Raw genomic sequence first — 16,304 nt, 5'->3', positions numbered from 1 at the left:
CACTGCTTTCCCAGGTGCATTAGTGAGGAGCTGGATTGGAAATGGAGCAGCCGGGACTCAAACCAGCACCCATATGGGATGCCGGCATGGTTTAGCCCACTGTGCCTCAGTGCCGGCCCCAGGATTTTGTCTTGACTCTTGTTCCTGACACACTTTGTAGTAATGGGCACAGCGCTGGTTCTAATGCTATGACCTAGGTGGCTCTGGATGGTCTCAGAATGGGGGCTGCTTGCCAGGGAAGCCACGCACGTGGTTAGAGGGTTGGACCTTCCACTCTTCCGCTGACCTCCTGGGACGAGAGAGGGCCTGAAGTTGGAATTGGTCACTGATGGCCAGCGAGGCAGTGAGCCATGTCTGTGTAGTGAAGCCTCCAGAAAACCCCCAGAGGACTGGGTTGGGAGCCCTCTAGACAGCTGACCACATGGAGGCACCTGGAGTGTAGTGCACTCGGAGGGGACACGGACACTCAGCGCTCCTTCCCACATGCCCTGGCCTGGCTACTCATCTGTACCCTCCATTTATTAATACACGAGTAAACCTAAGGAACGACCCCTGAGCTGTGTTAGCTGCCCTGGCAAATGAATCTTACATGAGGCCGGGGCCTCAGGAGCCCAGGTTTGGAGCCGGTGGTTCACAAGTGTTGGTGGCAGCCTCTGAGAGAGGGGCAGAGTCTTGTGGGGCTGAGCCTTGAACCCTGACCCTGACCCTGTCTCTGGGTAAAGACGGTGTCAGAACTGAGTTGGAGGACCCTAGATGGCCTGCTGGAGAGTGCTAGGTGTGGGGGGGACCCCACTTCTGCCGTCAGCAGTGGTGTGTGAGAGCAGTGGGTACGAAGGACTGGCTTGCCGCCTTCTGCAGCGCTCCCGTCTCACTGGCTGCTGCGTTTCCGGCCGAGTTGAAGGCTGTGGGCTCCCTGCACCTTTCCTGGATTTGAGTCCAGTGCGGGTCTCTGGTGTTGGGGGGGGGGGTTGGGGGCGGTGTTGACCAGCAGCAGAGGTTACACTTCCACCTGCTCCTCTCTCTGGCCAAGGTCCAGTTACAGCCTGACGTGGACTGGTCGCCTTGCCGACTGAGCGGGTTGTGTTGGATCTCACGTTGAGTCTTGCGACACAGCACTGGGTACTGCATGCTGTTGACTTTTGCCCCCCTGAAGGGCTGGCACTCGCTCCAGGGGACGTCCTGTGATGCGCTTGGTTGGAGCGCATGGGAAGCGTGTGTTTGATTTCATGTCTGGTAGAGTCTGGCGGAGTGCAAAACATTTGACTGTTCGATTTTTTTCTTGCTGTGCCAAGTTTTTCGTTGTGAGAAATCACCACGTCCTCCCTAAGGACTTTGGCAACTGCTCTGTGGTGGGCAGTGGGGAGCAGTCCCCTTCCAGCACCCAGCAGTGGCACGCAGGGGAGGAGGGGACCCCGGCATCGCACTTGCTGGAGAGGGGAGGGGCTCGGGGGGCAGTCACGGCGGCCTCGTTTCTGAGTGGGGAAGGACAGAGTGAGCTGGAACCGCTGCAGCCGCATGTGGAGGCCAACTTCAGAGGCCTGCTGTGTTGTTCCCCCAGCAGAACACATGTTTCTCTTTTTGTTGTTGCCATAAAGTCTGCGCCACCCGCTGCACAGCTGGCCTGGCTTAAAGCAGTTGCAGATGTGGCCTGACCGAGGAGTATGTAACAGAACGGCTTTTAAGCCGCTAACGTTCTTGACATTGTCTCCTTTGCCCAGGGTGAACCGTAAGGAGTCGTCTTCAGGGGTGAGTCTGGTAGGAGTTCATTGAGTTCAGGAGTCCCACATAAAAGCCTTCATGTGAGAACTGATTGCCCGTGGCTTTGATCTCTGTTATAGCTTGCACTCCGTTCACTTAACACACAGATGCTAACAGCCTGGTGTGTGGCAGGCATCACGCTATGCCTCGGAGTAGAACAGCGAACCAACACGGTTCTGCCTCCAGAAGTCCATGGTCTCCTGGGGAGACTGACCCTTCCGACCAGGATCCAGCGTGATGAGCTGTACCCTGCAAAGTTAGAGAGCCAGTGTCCAAAGAGAGCTGTGTGTGTCACTGCGGGGATCAGAAATGGGCCTGGAGGGGCCAGTGCTGTGGCTCAGTGGGTGAAAGCCTCAGCCTACAACTCTGGCATCCCATATGGATGCCAGTTCAAGTCTCAGCTGCTCCTCTTTCAATCCAGCTCTCTGCTATGGCCTGGGAAAGCAGTAGAAGATGGCCATTGCTGTCAGTTGGGGAGTAAACCAGTAGATGGAAGACCTCTCTCTGGCTCTACCTTATTCTGTAACTCTGACTCTCAAATAAATAAAATAAATCTTTAAAAAGAAAATGTGGGCCTGGAAGTGTGTTGGGTCGGCCTGAGTGGGTCCTTCCTGCCTTTGGAGTGACCAGAGTGACAGAGTCCCCATCCCTTGGGCTCACTGTGCCTCTTCCAAACCCTCCACTCACATTCCAAGTGGCAGCCTCGGCAGATCCCACTCGGGAGAACTGGTGCCTCCTTCCCCTGTTGTGAGCCACAGGGCCCCTCTGTGTCCAAGTAATTTGTTAGGCGGCTTCCTATCTACCTATCTACCGACCTGGCCTGAGCCCCTTAGCATAGCTGTTGGTAAAATGTTCCTCCTTCCATCATCCATCCATTCATCCAACAGGAGTCTGGGCCAAGCCCCAGAGAGAAACACGAGATGGCCCTTTGCATCCAGCCGGGCACGGCATGCGTCGAGTGGCACTTAGAAGTATATCTGAGAGGGCTGTGGAAGCAGCCAAGGAGAGACCTTTTTTTTTTTTTTTTTTTTTTTTTGCAGAGAGCTTCCAACAGGCTGTTAATTTGTTGGGAAAACTGCATATTTCACTTCTTCAAGTTTAGCACTACATAGTCAGCAAAAAAGAAAAAGAGGAAACCTCACGAGAGTGTGCAGCACTTCTGCCTGCCTGCCGCTCCGCGCCTGTGTTTCCTGAGTGCGCCTGGGCGGGAGGGAGGGGCCCCAGGGAAGGCAGGCCATTGGGGTTCTCTGTGTTTCTGAGTACATGTGGCCTGCTGTACTAAGTGTGTAGAAACAGACTGAGCCAGGGTGAAGCCAGGAGCCAGAACGCCATCTAGGTCTCTCCCACGTGGGTGGCAGGGGCCCAAGTACTTGGGCTATCTTCTGCTGCCTTCCCGGGTGTATTAGGGGCCTGGATCAGAAGCGGAGCAATTGGCTTTGGAACCAGCACTCCAGTGTGGGATGCCAGAGTTACAGGTGGTACGCAGCCTGCTGCACCACAGTGCCAGCCCTGCGTTCTGTTGGTAAAGGACATCCGAGTGGTGCCAGATTCTGGTTCCTACTGTAGGGGCACCACATGTGGGTCGCCTAAGCCTCAGCAGATGCTGCCTGGCAGTTTCCTAAGGGGTTATAACCGCCTGAGCTCCCGCTAGCAGGGTATGAGAGCCCTCGCATCCTCTATTCTGATGGATAACTTTGACTTGATTTCTGTTTCGTCCGCTGTCTAGAGAACATAAGCCACCTGTGAGATGTAGGTTTCAAAGTCATTAATGTGGACATCACTTCTTGCGGGTTGGGCTCGAGCATAAGAACAGTAGGGTGGGTTCCTGGAGAGGAGGCTGCTGGGCTGGCTTTGAAGGACCCCAAAGAGCTGGCCAAGGCAAGGGAGGAGAGAAAGCCACTGGACAAGGGAGTGTTATCCCGGGCGTGTGAAGGCGAGGTTTGAGGAGCTGCACCTGAGGGGATAAGAGCTGACTTTGGAAGGGCGCACAGGGGGTAGAGCATGGCCCTGAAAGCAGTTGTAGGTCATCAGCTCTCCACGCTCAGAGGGAGCCCGTGCCAGGTCTGCAAGGATGGTGTGTGGGTTGCAGAGAAGGAGAAGGGTAGGGAGGGGCCGGGGAACCAAGCCCACGGGGCTCTCCTTGGCCAGAGGCTCCTGTGTTAGAGAAAGTCATGTGGGCATCAGAAAGCCAGCGTGGGGAGCACCTCTGCGCTGGCCCTCACTGAGAGATTTGGCTTTTGTTTTCCCTCTGTTCAGAGTATCCGGTCTAAAGTAGAGCTGTCTGTCTGGGATCAGCCCGAAGATCTCAATCTCGTCTTCACTGCTACCTGCCAAGATGGTGCATCCTACCCGGGTCAGAGGAAGTGCGAGGGCCTGAAGATTGGGGACACGGTGAGTCCTGGGCCCTGGCTCACACAGAGCCCTCTGGGAGTTCGGGTTCTGCCCTGCAGTTAATCTAAGAGACCTGGCTCTCCTGCCTGGTCTTCCACAGCGTGCTGTAGAGGCCTCCCACTGTTCCTTTCTGTGAGATATGCAGAAAGCTGATCACGTGTCCCATGTGATGCGCTAAGTGAGTGTCTCTGCCTTGTCCAGATGAGTGGAAGTGAAGATGGCCACCTCTGTGCCGGGCCAGGGACTGACGGCTGGGAGGATGCGTGGGTGACAGGAGCATGGGGCCCAGCACCCGCGCAGAGGCCGGCACGTGGGGTGGGAGCTGTCCGTGCCTCACTGGAGGGCTCTGCCCCGGGAGCAGGCCGTGCTCCTCCTCCCTTTGCTTACGGTGCTGTTGCTAGGAAGCGACAAAGGCAGTGAGGGAGCGTTCTTTTCCATAAAGAATCTGGTTGGAAACCAAATTATAGGGACCTTAAAAATAGATGACCGTGTCCTGTGGGCACACAGCCGGCGTGGACAGGAGCTGGCTGCGCCCTGGGCTGCAGGGGAGAGCCCAGCAGGTGTAGCAGCACGGCCAGCTGCCTCTCAGCCGTGGTCCTCTGACCTCCCCTGCAGATCTTTTCCCGCCCCTTTCACAGTGGCCCTGTGCTCACCTTACATCGCACGGGCGACCCTCTCACCCACAACACGTGCTCCAGTGGGGCCTTGCCCCAGCAATAAAGGGACAGTCCAGACCTCGGACAAAGGTGAGCAAGCGAAGGACTGCACTGACCGAGAAGCACATTCCTTCCAAGATAGCTTGTTTAACAAACTTGAAAGGAGCCCTATTGAGTTGTCAGATAAGCCATTACAAATGATTATTTATGGCATTTAACTCTGAAGACATTCGCAGAACAAGATGGTGTCACTGTAACACTACTCCTTCCATTCCCATCTTCCTGGTTATGTAAGTTTTTGTGCTTGAAACTCAGCAAAGAGACGTAGAAACAGAATTGACGCGCATCCCTGTCTTGCTCAGCAGTAAGTGATTTTATTTGACATGGGTGTGAACTATTTGCCTTTCAAATAAATAAATAAATAAATCTTTAAAGAAAAAGCTACAGCCAAACCAAATTCCATCCTCCGCTTAATATCCTGAACAAAATGCAAGAGATTGGTCCTGATGATTGCAGCCCACTTCCCTCTGGAGGAGCATTCCTAACATGGGCTTTCCTGCTTTATAAGATAAGCAGTTCTGTCCAGCGTTGGGACCTTCCCAGAGCTGATAAGACAGTCTGGTGAGTGCAACCCCAGCCAGTAGTAAACAGCCAGAGGAGACATCTGTGACCCAGTCAAGCCTCCCCCGGTCGACATAATCAACACTGGCAGGAAGTGTTAAAGGGCATATCCAAAAATTTTACTTTCTATGTTTAACAGCTGTCAGGAGTTGCATTATATTCATCTTGTTTCATGAATTATGATGGTTACTCAATCTAGATTAATTTAAAAAAAACTACTAGAGTCCTGTAATTGCAAGGGTTACAAAGAAAAAATGGGAGGAGGCAGAAATATCCAGAAAAACAGTGTGGGAAGATCTGTGTGTACAACACTGGGTGCAGAGTGTCAGGAACGCTAAAAAATTATGCAGGAGATAAACACAAGCCCTTTCCTGGACAAGTGGGTGCCTTAGGAAAGAGGGCTGGGCTCTCTAATCAGAGATTGACAGTGCGCAGGAGACCCGGGGTCTCGGGAAGGCTCTGGAAGCTGCTGGTGACATCCTCAGGAATAAGACAGATGATGCAGACGGTGACGGCGCAGTCAGGCAGATTTGCAGCTGAGCAAACACTTCCTGCCAGTGTTGATTATGTCGACCGGGGGAGGCTTGACTGGGTCGCAGATGTCTCCTCTGGCTGTTTACTACTGGCTGGGGTTGCACTCACCAGACTGTCTTATCAGCTCTGGGAAGGTCCCAGCGCTGGACAGAACTGCTTATCTTATAAAGCAGGAAAACCCACGTTAGGAATGCTCCTCCAGAGGGAAGTGGGCTGCAATCATCAGGACCAATCTCTTGCATTTTGTTCAGGATATTAAGCGGAGGATGGAATTTGGTTTGGCTGTAGCTTTTTCTTTAAAGATTTATTTATTTATTTATTTGAAAGGCAGAGTTAGAGAGGAGGAGAGACAGAAAAAGAGGGAGATCTTTCATCCGCTGGTTACTCTCCAAATGGCCGCAGTGGCTAGGGCTGGACCAGACTAAAGCCAGGAGCCAGGAGCTTCCTGCAGATCTCCTACATGGGTGCAGGGGCCCGAGCACCTGGGCCATCTTTCTCTGCTTTCCCAGGCATGTTAGCAGGGAGCTGTATTGGAAGCAGAGCAGCCGCGTCTTGAATCAGCGCCCGTATGCGATGCTGACATCACAACCGGCAGCTTTACCTACTCTGCCACAGCACCGGCCCCTTGACCGTAGTTTTTTGTTTGTTTTAAGATTATTTATTTATTTATTTATTTGAGAGGTAAAATTACAGACAAGAGAGAGGGAGAGGTAGAAAGGTCTTCCACCTGCTGGTTCACTCCCCAGACAGCTGCAATAGCTGGAGCTGTGCCGATCTGAAGCCAGGAGCTTCCCCCAGGTCCCCCATGTGGGTGCAAGGGCCCAAGCACTTGGGCTGTCCTTCACTTCTTTCTCAGGCTGCAGCAAAGAGCTGGATCAGAAGAAGAGCAGTCAGGACATGAACCAGTGCCCGTATGGGATGCCGGTGCTGCCGGTGGCAGCCCATCCACTATGCCACAGTGCCAGCCCCTTGACTGTAGTTTTTAAGAAAAAGATCTGAGCAGTGCTGTGGCACAGTGTGTTAAATCTCTGCCTACGGCTCTGGCATCCCATATAGGCGCAGGTTCGAGTCCTGGCTGTTCCTTTTCCGATCCAGCTCTCTTCTATGGCCTGAGAAAGCAGTAGATGGCCCAAGTCTTTGGGCCCCTGCACTCATGTGGGAGACCTGGAAGAAATTCCTACTCCTGGCTTCGAATCGGCTCAGCTTCAGCTGTGCGGCCATCTGGGGAGTGAACCAGCAGATGGAAGACCTCTTTCTCTCTCTCTTCCACTGCCTCTCTATAACTCTGCCTTTCAAATAAATAAAATAAATCTTTAAAAAAAAAAAAAAGACAGGGGGTGAGTCTCTCTGCACTCCCACCTGCTCCCTCTGAGGAGGATGTCATGCTGGTGTGTGAGAAAAACCGAGGCTCAGGGATTTAATAAATTGTCCAGGACTGCACACTAGTGACATGAAAGTTCAAACCCAGGGCTGTCTGGTTGTTTTTAGTTTCTTATTTTTAATGAACTAATTAATGTATTTGAAAGGCAGCATTACAGAAGAGAGTGAAGGAGAGAGACTGAGACAGGGACAGAGACAGGGATGTCATCCATCTGTTAGTTCACTCCCCAAATGGCCGCAATGGCCGGGACTGGGCTAGGCCAAACCCAGGAGCCAGGAGCGCCATCCAGTTGAACTGGTGCTCCTGTGGAATGCCGGCGTGGCACACTGCGGTGTAACCCGCTGCGCCACCACGCTGGCCCCAGCTCTCTGGTTCTGTAGCCAGACTCTGGTGCCTATGAATCTGCTCTGCTGTACCTAAGGGGAATCTTCAGAACGTTCATGGAAAAGTGCATCATGAGAAAACTATGCATGCCTTTCAAGCATTCTCATACCAAAATACTTTTCATTCCATTTTCCATGAACTTTTAGAAGTGCCGCAGTATCCCTCTGCTCTGATAGTGAGGACAGTCACCTCCAGAGAGAGAGCAGTTCCCTGAGCGGCTCTGTGTCCCTGCTGACGTTTGGTTCACACACCGTGCGGCCTGCGGTGGGGTGACGTGCTGCTCTTCTTGCTGATAGCCAGCGTGAGGCCTGGGGATGTACGTGGCCTGCCCAGGCTCACCCCACTCAGAAGTGGTGAACTCACAAGCCAACCCAGGGGCTTTGTACCTCGAGCCTACTCAGCTCATGGATTGTAGCCTCCCCATTGCAGAGGGGACTATTTTAGTTACCACTTAATGGGAACTCAGAAGGTTCTGCAAACCATGGTAGCACAGGGCTTTGCTGTTGCTTTCTCTGCTTCTCACAGCAGCCCTGTATGGTAGCCGTTACTCTCTCATTTTATGTGCCAAAGCCCGAGGCTCAAAGGGGCCTGAGAATCTTGCCAGATGCTCTCTCTTTATCTTTTTTAAATGACTTATTTATTTGCAAGTCAGAGTTACACAGAGAGAGAAGGAGAGTCAGGGAGAGACAGAGAGAGAGGTTTTCCATTGCTGGCTCACTCCCCAATTGGCCACAACAGCCAGAGCTGCACCGATCCAAAGCCAGGAGCCAGCAGCTTCTTCCGAATCTCCCACATGGGTGCAGGGGCCCAAGGACCTGGGCCATCTTTTACTTTGTTCCCAGGCCATAGCACAGAGCTGGTTTAGAAGAGGAGCAGCCAGGACTTGAACCGGCGCTCACATGGGATACCAGCACTGCACGCAGCGGCTTCACCCGCTGTGCCACAGTGCCGGCCCCCAGATGCTCTCTTGCCGGTGAACCATGTACATTAGTAGGATTGGAGGCCACTGATGCACCATCCCCAGTCTGCCCTTGGGCTGTCCATCCATCCAAACTCAAACCAGAAATGCAAAAGGGGCTTTGGGATTTTAGGAATTGCAGTTCACGGTTCAGATAGCTCTGTATGCGTGTTCTGAGCACGGCAGGGAAAGTGGGAACGCTTCGGGAAGTTCAAGGAAAACGGAGTTACAGGGAGTTTGTTCTGGTGCATAAGGATGCAGGCTTACTGGCCGGGTGGTAAGGAAGGGAGGTGCTGCCTGGCAGTCACTGAGTGTCTTGCTGGGTTGCGTGGGCAGGGACTGCACACCGATGGTGCGTGTCGTGTTGCATGTTTTCCACGGACTTCTTGAAGCACCCTGTACGGGCTCTTGCACATGGAGAAGATAAAGAACTTAGAAACAAAATAGATCTGTCCATAGAGCAGGAGCATCTTGAGCCACTGGCGGAGTGTAAGTTGAGTCATTCCAGATGTGTGAGGTCAAAAGGTTAGAGGGGACCAAGTGTCTGTGTCCAGCCAGAATCGTGCCCGAGCTCTGGTTCCAGCTGACCTCCTGGCCCTGTCTGGAAAAGCTCTTCCAGGTTGCTTTCATGGTGGTTTTCCTTTGATTTTCTTTGATTTTCACAAGGCCTCACGCACTTTGAAAATAAAGGCTTCAAGGTGCGTGCTGATTGCACATGAGTGCGCTACCCCAGAAAGTAGGGAGAAGACCAGAAATAAGTTTTAAAAAAGCATCATGAATGGCAGCTTTTCACGAAAGTGGGCGATCTCTGCCGCTGGGGCTGATCTGCCACTCAGGCTGGGCATTGAAACAGCAGCAAGAAGGCTGCTTCTCCCAACGTGGACAGCCGTGGACAGCCCTACCTTGGGAAGTGGGCATGGCCCTGTGGGAAGGCGGCAGCCCTACGGCTCTGGAATGTCCTGCCTGTGTGCCCCGAGCCAGTCACTCTCCCTTCAGTCCCCAGGCTGCTCCTGTCACCTCCAGGGCTGTCACCCTCAGGTGCTTGCCACAACCCAGCAGACCCCTGGCTGCTCTGGTGGGCCCATCCCACCCTCCTCTCTGTCCAGAAAACCCCCACTCATCCTGCAATCCTCAGTGCAAGCTGCACCCTCGGCAAGGCCAGGCCCCCTTCCCCGGGGCTCCCACAGTGCACACCCAGCCATCACGGCGCTGGTCGCCCTTGATGAGGCTGGCACACCTGCACTGGGCCCTGCAAATAAGCTTTCCATTCCATTTTTCATGGATTTAAAAAAACGATTTATTTATATAAAAAGCAGAATGACAGAAAGAGGGAGAAACAGATCTTCCATCCACGGTTCAGTTACCAAATGGCTGCCGCAGCCAGAGCCCAAAACTCCATCCGGATCTCCTGCATGGGTGGCAGGGGCCCAGGTGTTTGGGCCATTTTCCGGTGTTTTTCCAGATATGTTAGCAGAGAGCTGGATTGGAGTAGAGCAGTAGGGACTCAAACCAGCACTCCACTGTGGGGTGCTGGCATGGCAGTGGGTGGCTTAACCCACTGCACTACAACAGCAGCCCCTCCGTGGCTTTTTGGAACACTCTAGTATGTGCCAAGCCAAGCGGTCTGGCCACTGTTTGGTAGGTGAGTTTTGTTCTCTGGTGCCACAGGATGGCAGGGGCCAGGCAGGGGCTAGCACAGCTGATGGACTGGGAGAGAGGGATAAGAAACACAGCCAGGGCTCAGCTGTCATTAGGTATGTCAGGCCTGTGGTCTGGGACATCACCCAGGTGAGAGACAGCCTTGGCACAGCTAAGGTGAGTGGCATCCAGACAGATCTCACCTTCCTGCAGAGGTGGACGAGGGGCAGGCAGCGGCTCTCTGGTGACTCCCATTGAAGGCAGTGGTCATTTGTCCTCTTGGCTAAGACATCTGTCCAGGAAGAAGCAGAAGAGGTGGCAGGGGGTGAAGAGAAACACCCCTTAAATGGACCAATCCCAGGGCTCCTCTTCCCCAGGGACTTGTTTCCCTAACCCTCCTCTCATCATAACCCCAAGAACTGATGGGTGGTCCCGGCCCCTGGGGGATGGTTTTGCCATTTCCTGGCTTTGACAGATCAGTATGCAAGTGGCTGGCTGTGCAGCTCACACTAATACCCAACACAAAGGACCAGTGACCGCATCTTGGGTTTCCCACGACACCCCCAGCTCCTGTCCACTCCTCCAGGCTCTGTACGCCATGCCCAGCCCAGCTCTTTGTTTAGTTGAGATCTGAGTGGACTTGGCATCCATATAGCCCTGGGGGTAGCAGGTTTGGGTGGGGGCTGGGCATTCCTTTTGTGAGGATGGCCCAGACCAGCTGCTCCCGGGGAGCCAGGAACATCTCAGTGAGGTTCAGACCACAGGTCAGGTTAGTGGCGGCTGGGGTGCTGCTACTTCTGGCCTTGCTCTGGGCCTCAGGGTCGGGGGGTAGAAAGGCTCCAGGACCTGGGAGCCATGGGTATCATGGGAAGTCCTCAGTCACCAGGGACGCCTCCCCATCTTGCTGGGTCCTGTCCACATCCGGTCGGGAGAGCAGACTCTGAAAGGAGGGGTCAGCCACAGATTGACTTGCTATTCACAGAGTGCTTTTTATAGCCTCCCCATTGCCAGCAAGAGCTGAGATCCAGTGGCAGAAATGGACAGAGCCGTCCTCTGGTTATCTGGCTGCAGGCCAGGAGCCCAGGGCCAGATGGAGCAGCGCCCCTGCAAACACTCTGGGCGGAGAAAGGCCACCAGTGCCCACTGTGGAGCCAGCCAGCCAGTGCTCAGTGTTTCTGTGTCCCAGGACGTGCCGGAGCCAGCACCAATGCTCCAGCCTCCAGCCATGTCCACTCCCCCAGGGCAGCGATGCTGGGAGCAGCGATGTCACCGTCATCACAGATGGACACTCCCACGGGCTTCCAGCCATCAGATGCCTTTGGCTCATGGTCCCCATTGTTGCTCTGTGCTTTATTCCACTTCTGACCTTCAGATGCCTCTGTGGGGTATGGGCCTTTCATCTAAGAGGCCCAGCAAGTTGTCACCCTAGAAAGTGGTGGCTTCAGGCAAGACCCACTTCTCTCTGAGCCCCAGCCCAGGGGGCAGCATGTCCCCCTCAGAGGTTCCGTTTACCTGTGTGTTCTTGCTGGCTCCATGGATGGCTTTGCGCGGACCCTGCCCCCAGCCCTGTCCCATCTGCAGGCTGAGAGCACTCCCAACCCGTGGCAGGAAGGTTTGGAGAAGCCTCAGGCCACGACTTTGGGGGTCACATCAGGCCTGCAGTGGCCAGGCTGACTCTTTCCCTCTGGACACAGGGCATCCACCTTGCTCCCCTCTTCTGGGAGGTGCTGAGCCGTGGAGATGACAGGCCGGGCCCCAGCCTCCCCCGCTGTGTGACCAGGACTCAGTTCAGCACTCTCTCAGGGAAAAGCAGGGCGCCTCCTCTCAGGCACAGCCACGAGGCGAGGGATGGCTGCTCAGGGCTGCGGCTGCTGTGGACAGATATCGGCACCCAGGGGCCCCTGCTTTGCTCTGTTTCCTTGAGCTCCTCCTGGCCCTCGTGGCCTTGGAATTTAGCCTCGAGCTTGCTTCTGTCCATCTCTCTGTGCGGTGGGCCTCGTTCTCCAGTGCCTCTGGCCATTGTCCTGTCCACAGGCAGCTCCTGATGTGCCCCGTGGCCAGTGCTGAGCCCTGGTGTCTGCTGTCAGGTCCTCTGAATCTAGTTAGCCACCGAGCAAGACTTTGTCCAGGACTGAGAGAGCTGGGCCTGTCCGCCTTAGCTCTCCTGGGTGTTCCCAGATGTCACGGAATCTGAGTGTTTCGGAAGCAGTAAAGATCTCCACGTGCTAGAGTTCTACAGAACCGCAGCAACAGATATTTGTTAGCATTCTTAAAAAACAGCCAGTGGAGTACCCAGGAGAGCAGGTTACTGATGACTTTCCAGTACTCGGCTTTATTCCGATTCCGGTAATAGACCTGAGAGTAACAGTAGTGGGGCCGGTGGTGTTGTGGTGCAGGGGGTTAAGCCTCCATTTGTGGTGCCAGCATCCTGAATGAGTGCCAGTTCAAGTGCTGGCTGCTTGCCTTCCAGTCCAGCTCCTTGCTAATGTGCCTGGGAGAACAGCGGAAGATAGCCCAAGTGCTTGGGCCCTGCACCCACATGGGAGGTCCCGCGGGAGGTCTGGACTCTTGGCTTTGGCTTGGGCCAGCCTTGGCCATTACAACCATTTGGGGAATGAATGAGCAGATAGAAGATGTCTTTTCTCTCTATCTTTTTCTCTCTTCCTCTCTGTCACTCTGCCTTTCAAATAAATAAATGAATCTTTAAGGAAAAGGAGTTAAAAAAAAAAAGAATAGCAATAGCTGGAAGGGCTTGCAAGTGATCTGAGTAGCCTTCTGAGGGGTGAGGACCTCTGTGCTGGTCCTGGGAGTTGGCTGGGGTGGGCGGGGCTCTGTCCAGGGGGAGCCGCGCTTCTCAGGAATGCTGGGTGGGGCAGCCTGGTCCAGTTCTAGAAGAATCACAGCAAGACACATCCTGCTTTTCTGCCATTGCAGCCCTGTGGGCAGCTGACAGGCATTGCCCCTGCCCCCCGAAATGCCCCCCAGACCCTCCCTTTTCTGTCTGTTTCCAAGGCGACCCATGGGGAGCTGGGACGTTAGAAGCACTTCCCTACATGTTTTGTTCCAAAAGAAGACGTGTGTTCACGTGTGCATGGTCATCCAATGATGACCTCAGGGTGGGGCTGATGGGAATGAGGAGCTATGAAGACCCCTGGCACAGGGGAGTTGGGGCCCAGGGGCTCTGCCTGCACAGACCTGAGTGCCTGCTCTCAGTCCTCTGTCAGCTCCTTGCTTCTCCAGCAGGGGATGGATGGGCATCAGTATTCCAGGGCCTCTTGAGCAGGGAGTGGCCCCGAACCCCTATACGCTACCCGGTGTCTGGTGGATGTCTGTTGAGTGAGTGTTTCACAGTGCGGTGGGGAGAGGAGCTGTCAATCAAAGCACAACTTTACCCCTTTCTGTGGAGGCCTGGGATCGTGAGGCAGAGAGCCAAGCACAGTGCCTGGCAGGTGTCAGCACCCTGACCTGCCGTCCCCCGCCAAGGCCTGGGCTTGCTGACCCTGGGGTTTCTCTCTGCTTGGGCCACCTCAGTGATGGTGTGTGGAGGGGGCTGGGCCAAGCCAGGGTGTCTAGGGCCCCTGCAGACACCCACAGGCCCTGGCTTGCTGCAGCAGCAATGTTCCCTCTGTTCCTTCTGCCAGGCGTCCTTTGAGGTGTCGGTGGAGGCCCGGAGCTGCCCTGGCAGACACACGGAGCACGCGTTCACACTGCGGCCAGTGGGGTTCCGGGACAGCCTGCAGGTGCGGGTCACCTACAACTGCACGTGTGGCTGCAGCGCGGGGCTGGAGCCCGACAGCAGCCGGTGCAGCGGGAACGGCACCTACATCTGCGGCCTGTGTGAGTGCAACCCCGGCTACTTGGGCACCCGCTGCGAGTGCCAGGAGGGGGAGAACCCGAGCGTGTACCAGAACCTGTGCCGCGAGGCCGAGGGCAAGCCGCTGTGCAGCGGGCGTGGGGAGTGCAGCTGCAACCAGTGCTCCTGCTTCGAGAGCGAGTTCGGCAAGATCTACGGGCCCTTCTGCGAGTGCGACAACTTCTCCTGCGCCCGGAACAAGGGCGTCCTCTGCTCAGGTAGGTGTCCCTGCTGAGCACATGTGCCTCGGGCCCACCTTGGCTCAGGTGCCTCTAGGAAGGACATCTTTATTTGAAAGTAATGTTACAGAGATAGAGGTCTTCCATTGATGGTTCACTCCCCAAATGGCTTCAATAGCCAGGGTAGGGCCAAACCAAAGCCAGGAGCCAGGAGCTTCATCTGGGTCTCTCACACGGGTGCAGGGGCCCAAGGACTTGGGCCATCTCCCACTGCTTTCCCAGGCCATAGCAGAGAGCTGGTTCAGAAATGGAGCCGCTGAGTCTTGAACCGGCTCCCGTATGGGATGCTAGCACTGCCGGAGGTGGCTTTACCTGCTATGCCACAGCACCAGCCCCTGTTCTCTCTTTCCATCCAGGCTGGAGACGTGGCATCTCCTCCCTCTCAGAGGGCCCTTTCCTTGGCTATGCGTGGCCTACAGAATCTAGTACGGTGCTCATCCTGGGTGGCAGAGGCTGACTCAGGGTTCAGCTGAGCGCTCCACAGCCTGTGGTCGGCATGGCCCCTGCTTTTGAAGCTGCCCAACAAGCCCCTCACTTTTCTGTTCAGCACTCACACTCGCGAGCAGGCTTTTAACTTCTGAGTTTTCTGACTTACCGTGTCGGGCTCCAGCACTTGCCGCCTTCAGTCTCCGCCCGGGACGTCACGGTGGTTCCTGTGGAACCGCAGCCGGCAGTTCTTGTCCGGGAGCCGCCCACTGCAAGACGCCGTAAAGCTGAGTCTCAGAGGGGCCCTTGCAGAACTTGCAGATACGGTCGGCAGAACAGTCGTGGGCACAGTGGTAGTCTCTTCTACGGATTGTTCCATGGCCTCTACAATCCCCGCCTTGAGGAAGATTGGTGTTTAGTCGGGAAGGGCTGATGGGAAAGGGAGGGTGTGCCAGGAGGCTAAAGCTGCAGGTGCATGGGAGGCAGATTGGGGTCCTGCACGTGGAGTCCTCGCAGGAGTCACTGTGCCTCTGTGCTGAGGGTTGCACGCCCGTGGGCCAGCCGGGGAGGCTTCCTGGAGCAGACCTCCCCATGAGACCAGGATGCGTGCACCCATGGGTGGGTGGGTGGGGCCGCCGCAGTGTTCACAACTGAAATTGCCCTGGAGAGGGCAGGGCATGTGGCTGTCACAGAAGGGTAGGCTCCCAGAGAAGGGTGGGGACTGACCCGGGACTGAGTCTTCCTCCATCAGAGTGACGGTAGATTGGTGTTAGCCAGGCGGTTCTGTGTTGGTTTGCAGACGCGCGGGCTCTAGAGCAGTCAGGTTTGGGCCTGAATCCTGTCGCACCTGATGTAGGTTGTCTGAACTTGAGTACAGAGCTGCTGGGAGCAATAAGAGAATCTGTGTGAAGCACCTGCATGTCGTTGGCACAAAAGGAGCACGCAGCCAACGCTGGCTCCTCTCTCTCTCTGTATGTGTATGTGTTTAAGATTTATTATTCATTTGAAAGGCAGAGGGAGGGAGAGAGAGAAGGAGAGACAAAGAGAGATCTTCCATCTGCCGGTTCACTTCCCAAACGACTGCAGTGGCTGCATCTGATTCAGGCGGAAGCCAGGAACTGGAAATTCCGTCCAGGTCTCCTGTGCAGACGGCAGGGGCCCGAGCCCTTGGGCCACCTGCTGCTGCTCTCCCAGGCGCATTATAGGGAACTGGATTGGAAGTGGAGCAGCCAGGACTTGAACTGGCGCTCTGAAATGGGATGTGGGTATTGCAAGCAGCAGTGTAACCTGTGCCCTGATGCCAGCCTCCAGTGCTGGCTCCTTTATGACCCAGCGCCGTCCCTCTCTGGGGAACTGTGGCTGGCTCCTGGTGTGCAGGCAGTGCCAGCCATACCTCTGTGAACCCGAGCCCGGCAGCCTCAACGAAGGCTCCCAGCAGCCGGCAGCGTCTGTGGTTGACTTCAGC

At 55.2% G+C, this 16,304-nt stretch overlaps 1 protein-coding gene across 2 annotated transcripts in view; it reads left to right on the top strand.

Moving 5' to 3' along the window:
• ITGB5 (integrin subunit beta 5) overlaps positions 1-16,304 on the top strand; it is a 114,280-nt gene that overhangs the window by 70,633 nt on the left and 27,343 nt on the right. For both annotated transcript variants that reach the window (XM_017347042.4, XM_089331853.1), the window contains 2 exons: positions 4,015-4,149; positions 13,963-14,392. In XM_017347042.4, coding sequence (XP_017202531.2) covers positions 4,015-4,149; positions 13,963-14,392 — 565 coding nt within the window. The remainder of the gene's footprint in view (positions 1-4,014; positions 4,150-13,962; positions 14,393-16,304) is intronic.

The sequence above is a fragment of the Oryctolagus cuniculus genome, chromosome 4 (assembly GCF_051225735.1).
Source record: "Oryctolagus cuniculus isolate XC-2025 breed Fujian yellow rabbit chromosome 4, ASM5122573v1, whole genome shotgun sequence".
Classification (NCBI taxonomy): Eukaryota; Metazoa; Chordata; class Mammalia; order Lagomorpha; family Leporidae; genus Oryctolagus; species Oryctolagus cuniculus.
This window is presented reverse-complemented; position numbering and strand designations above follow the sequence as displayed.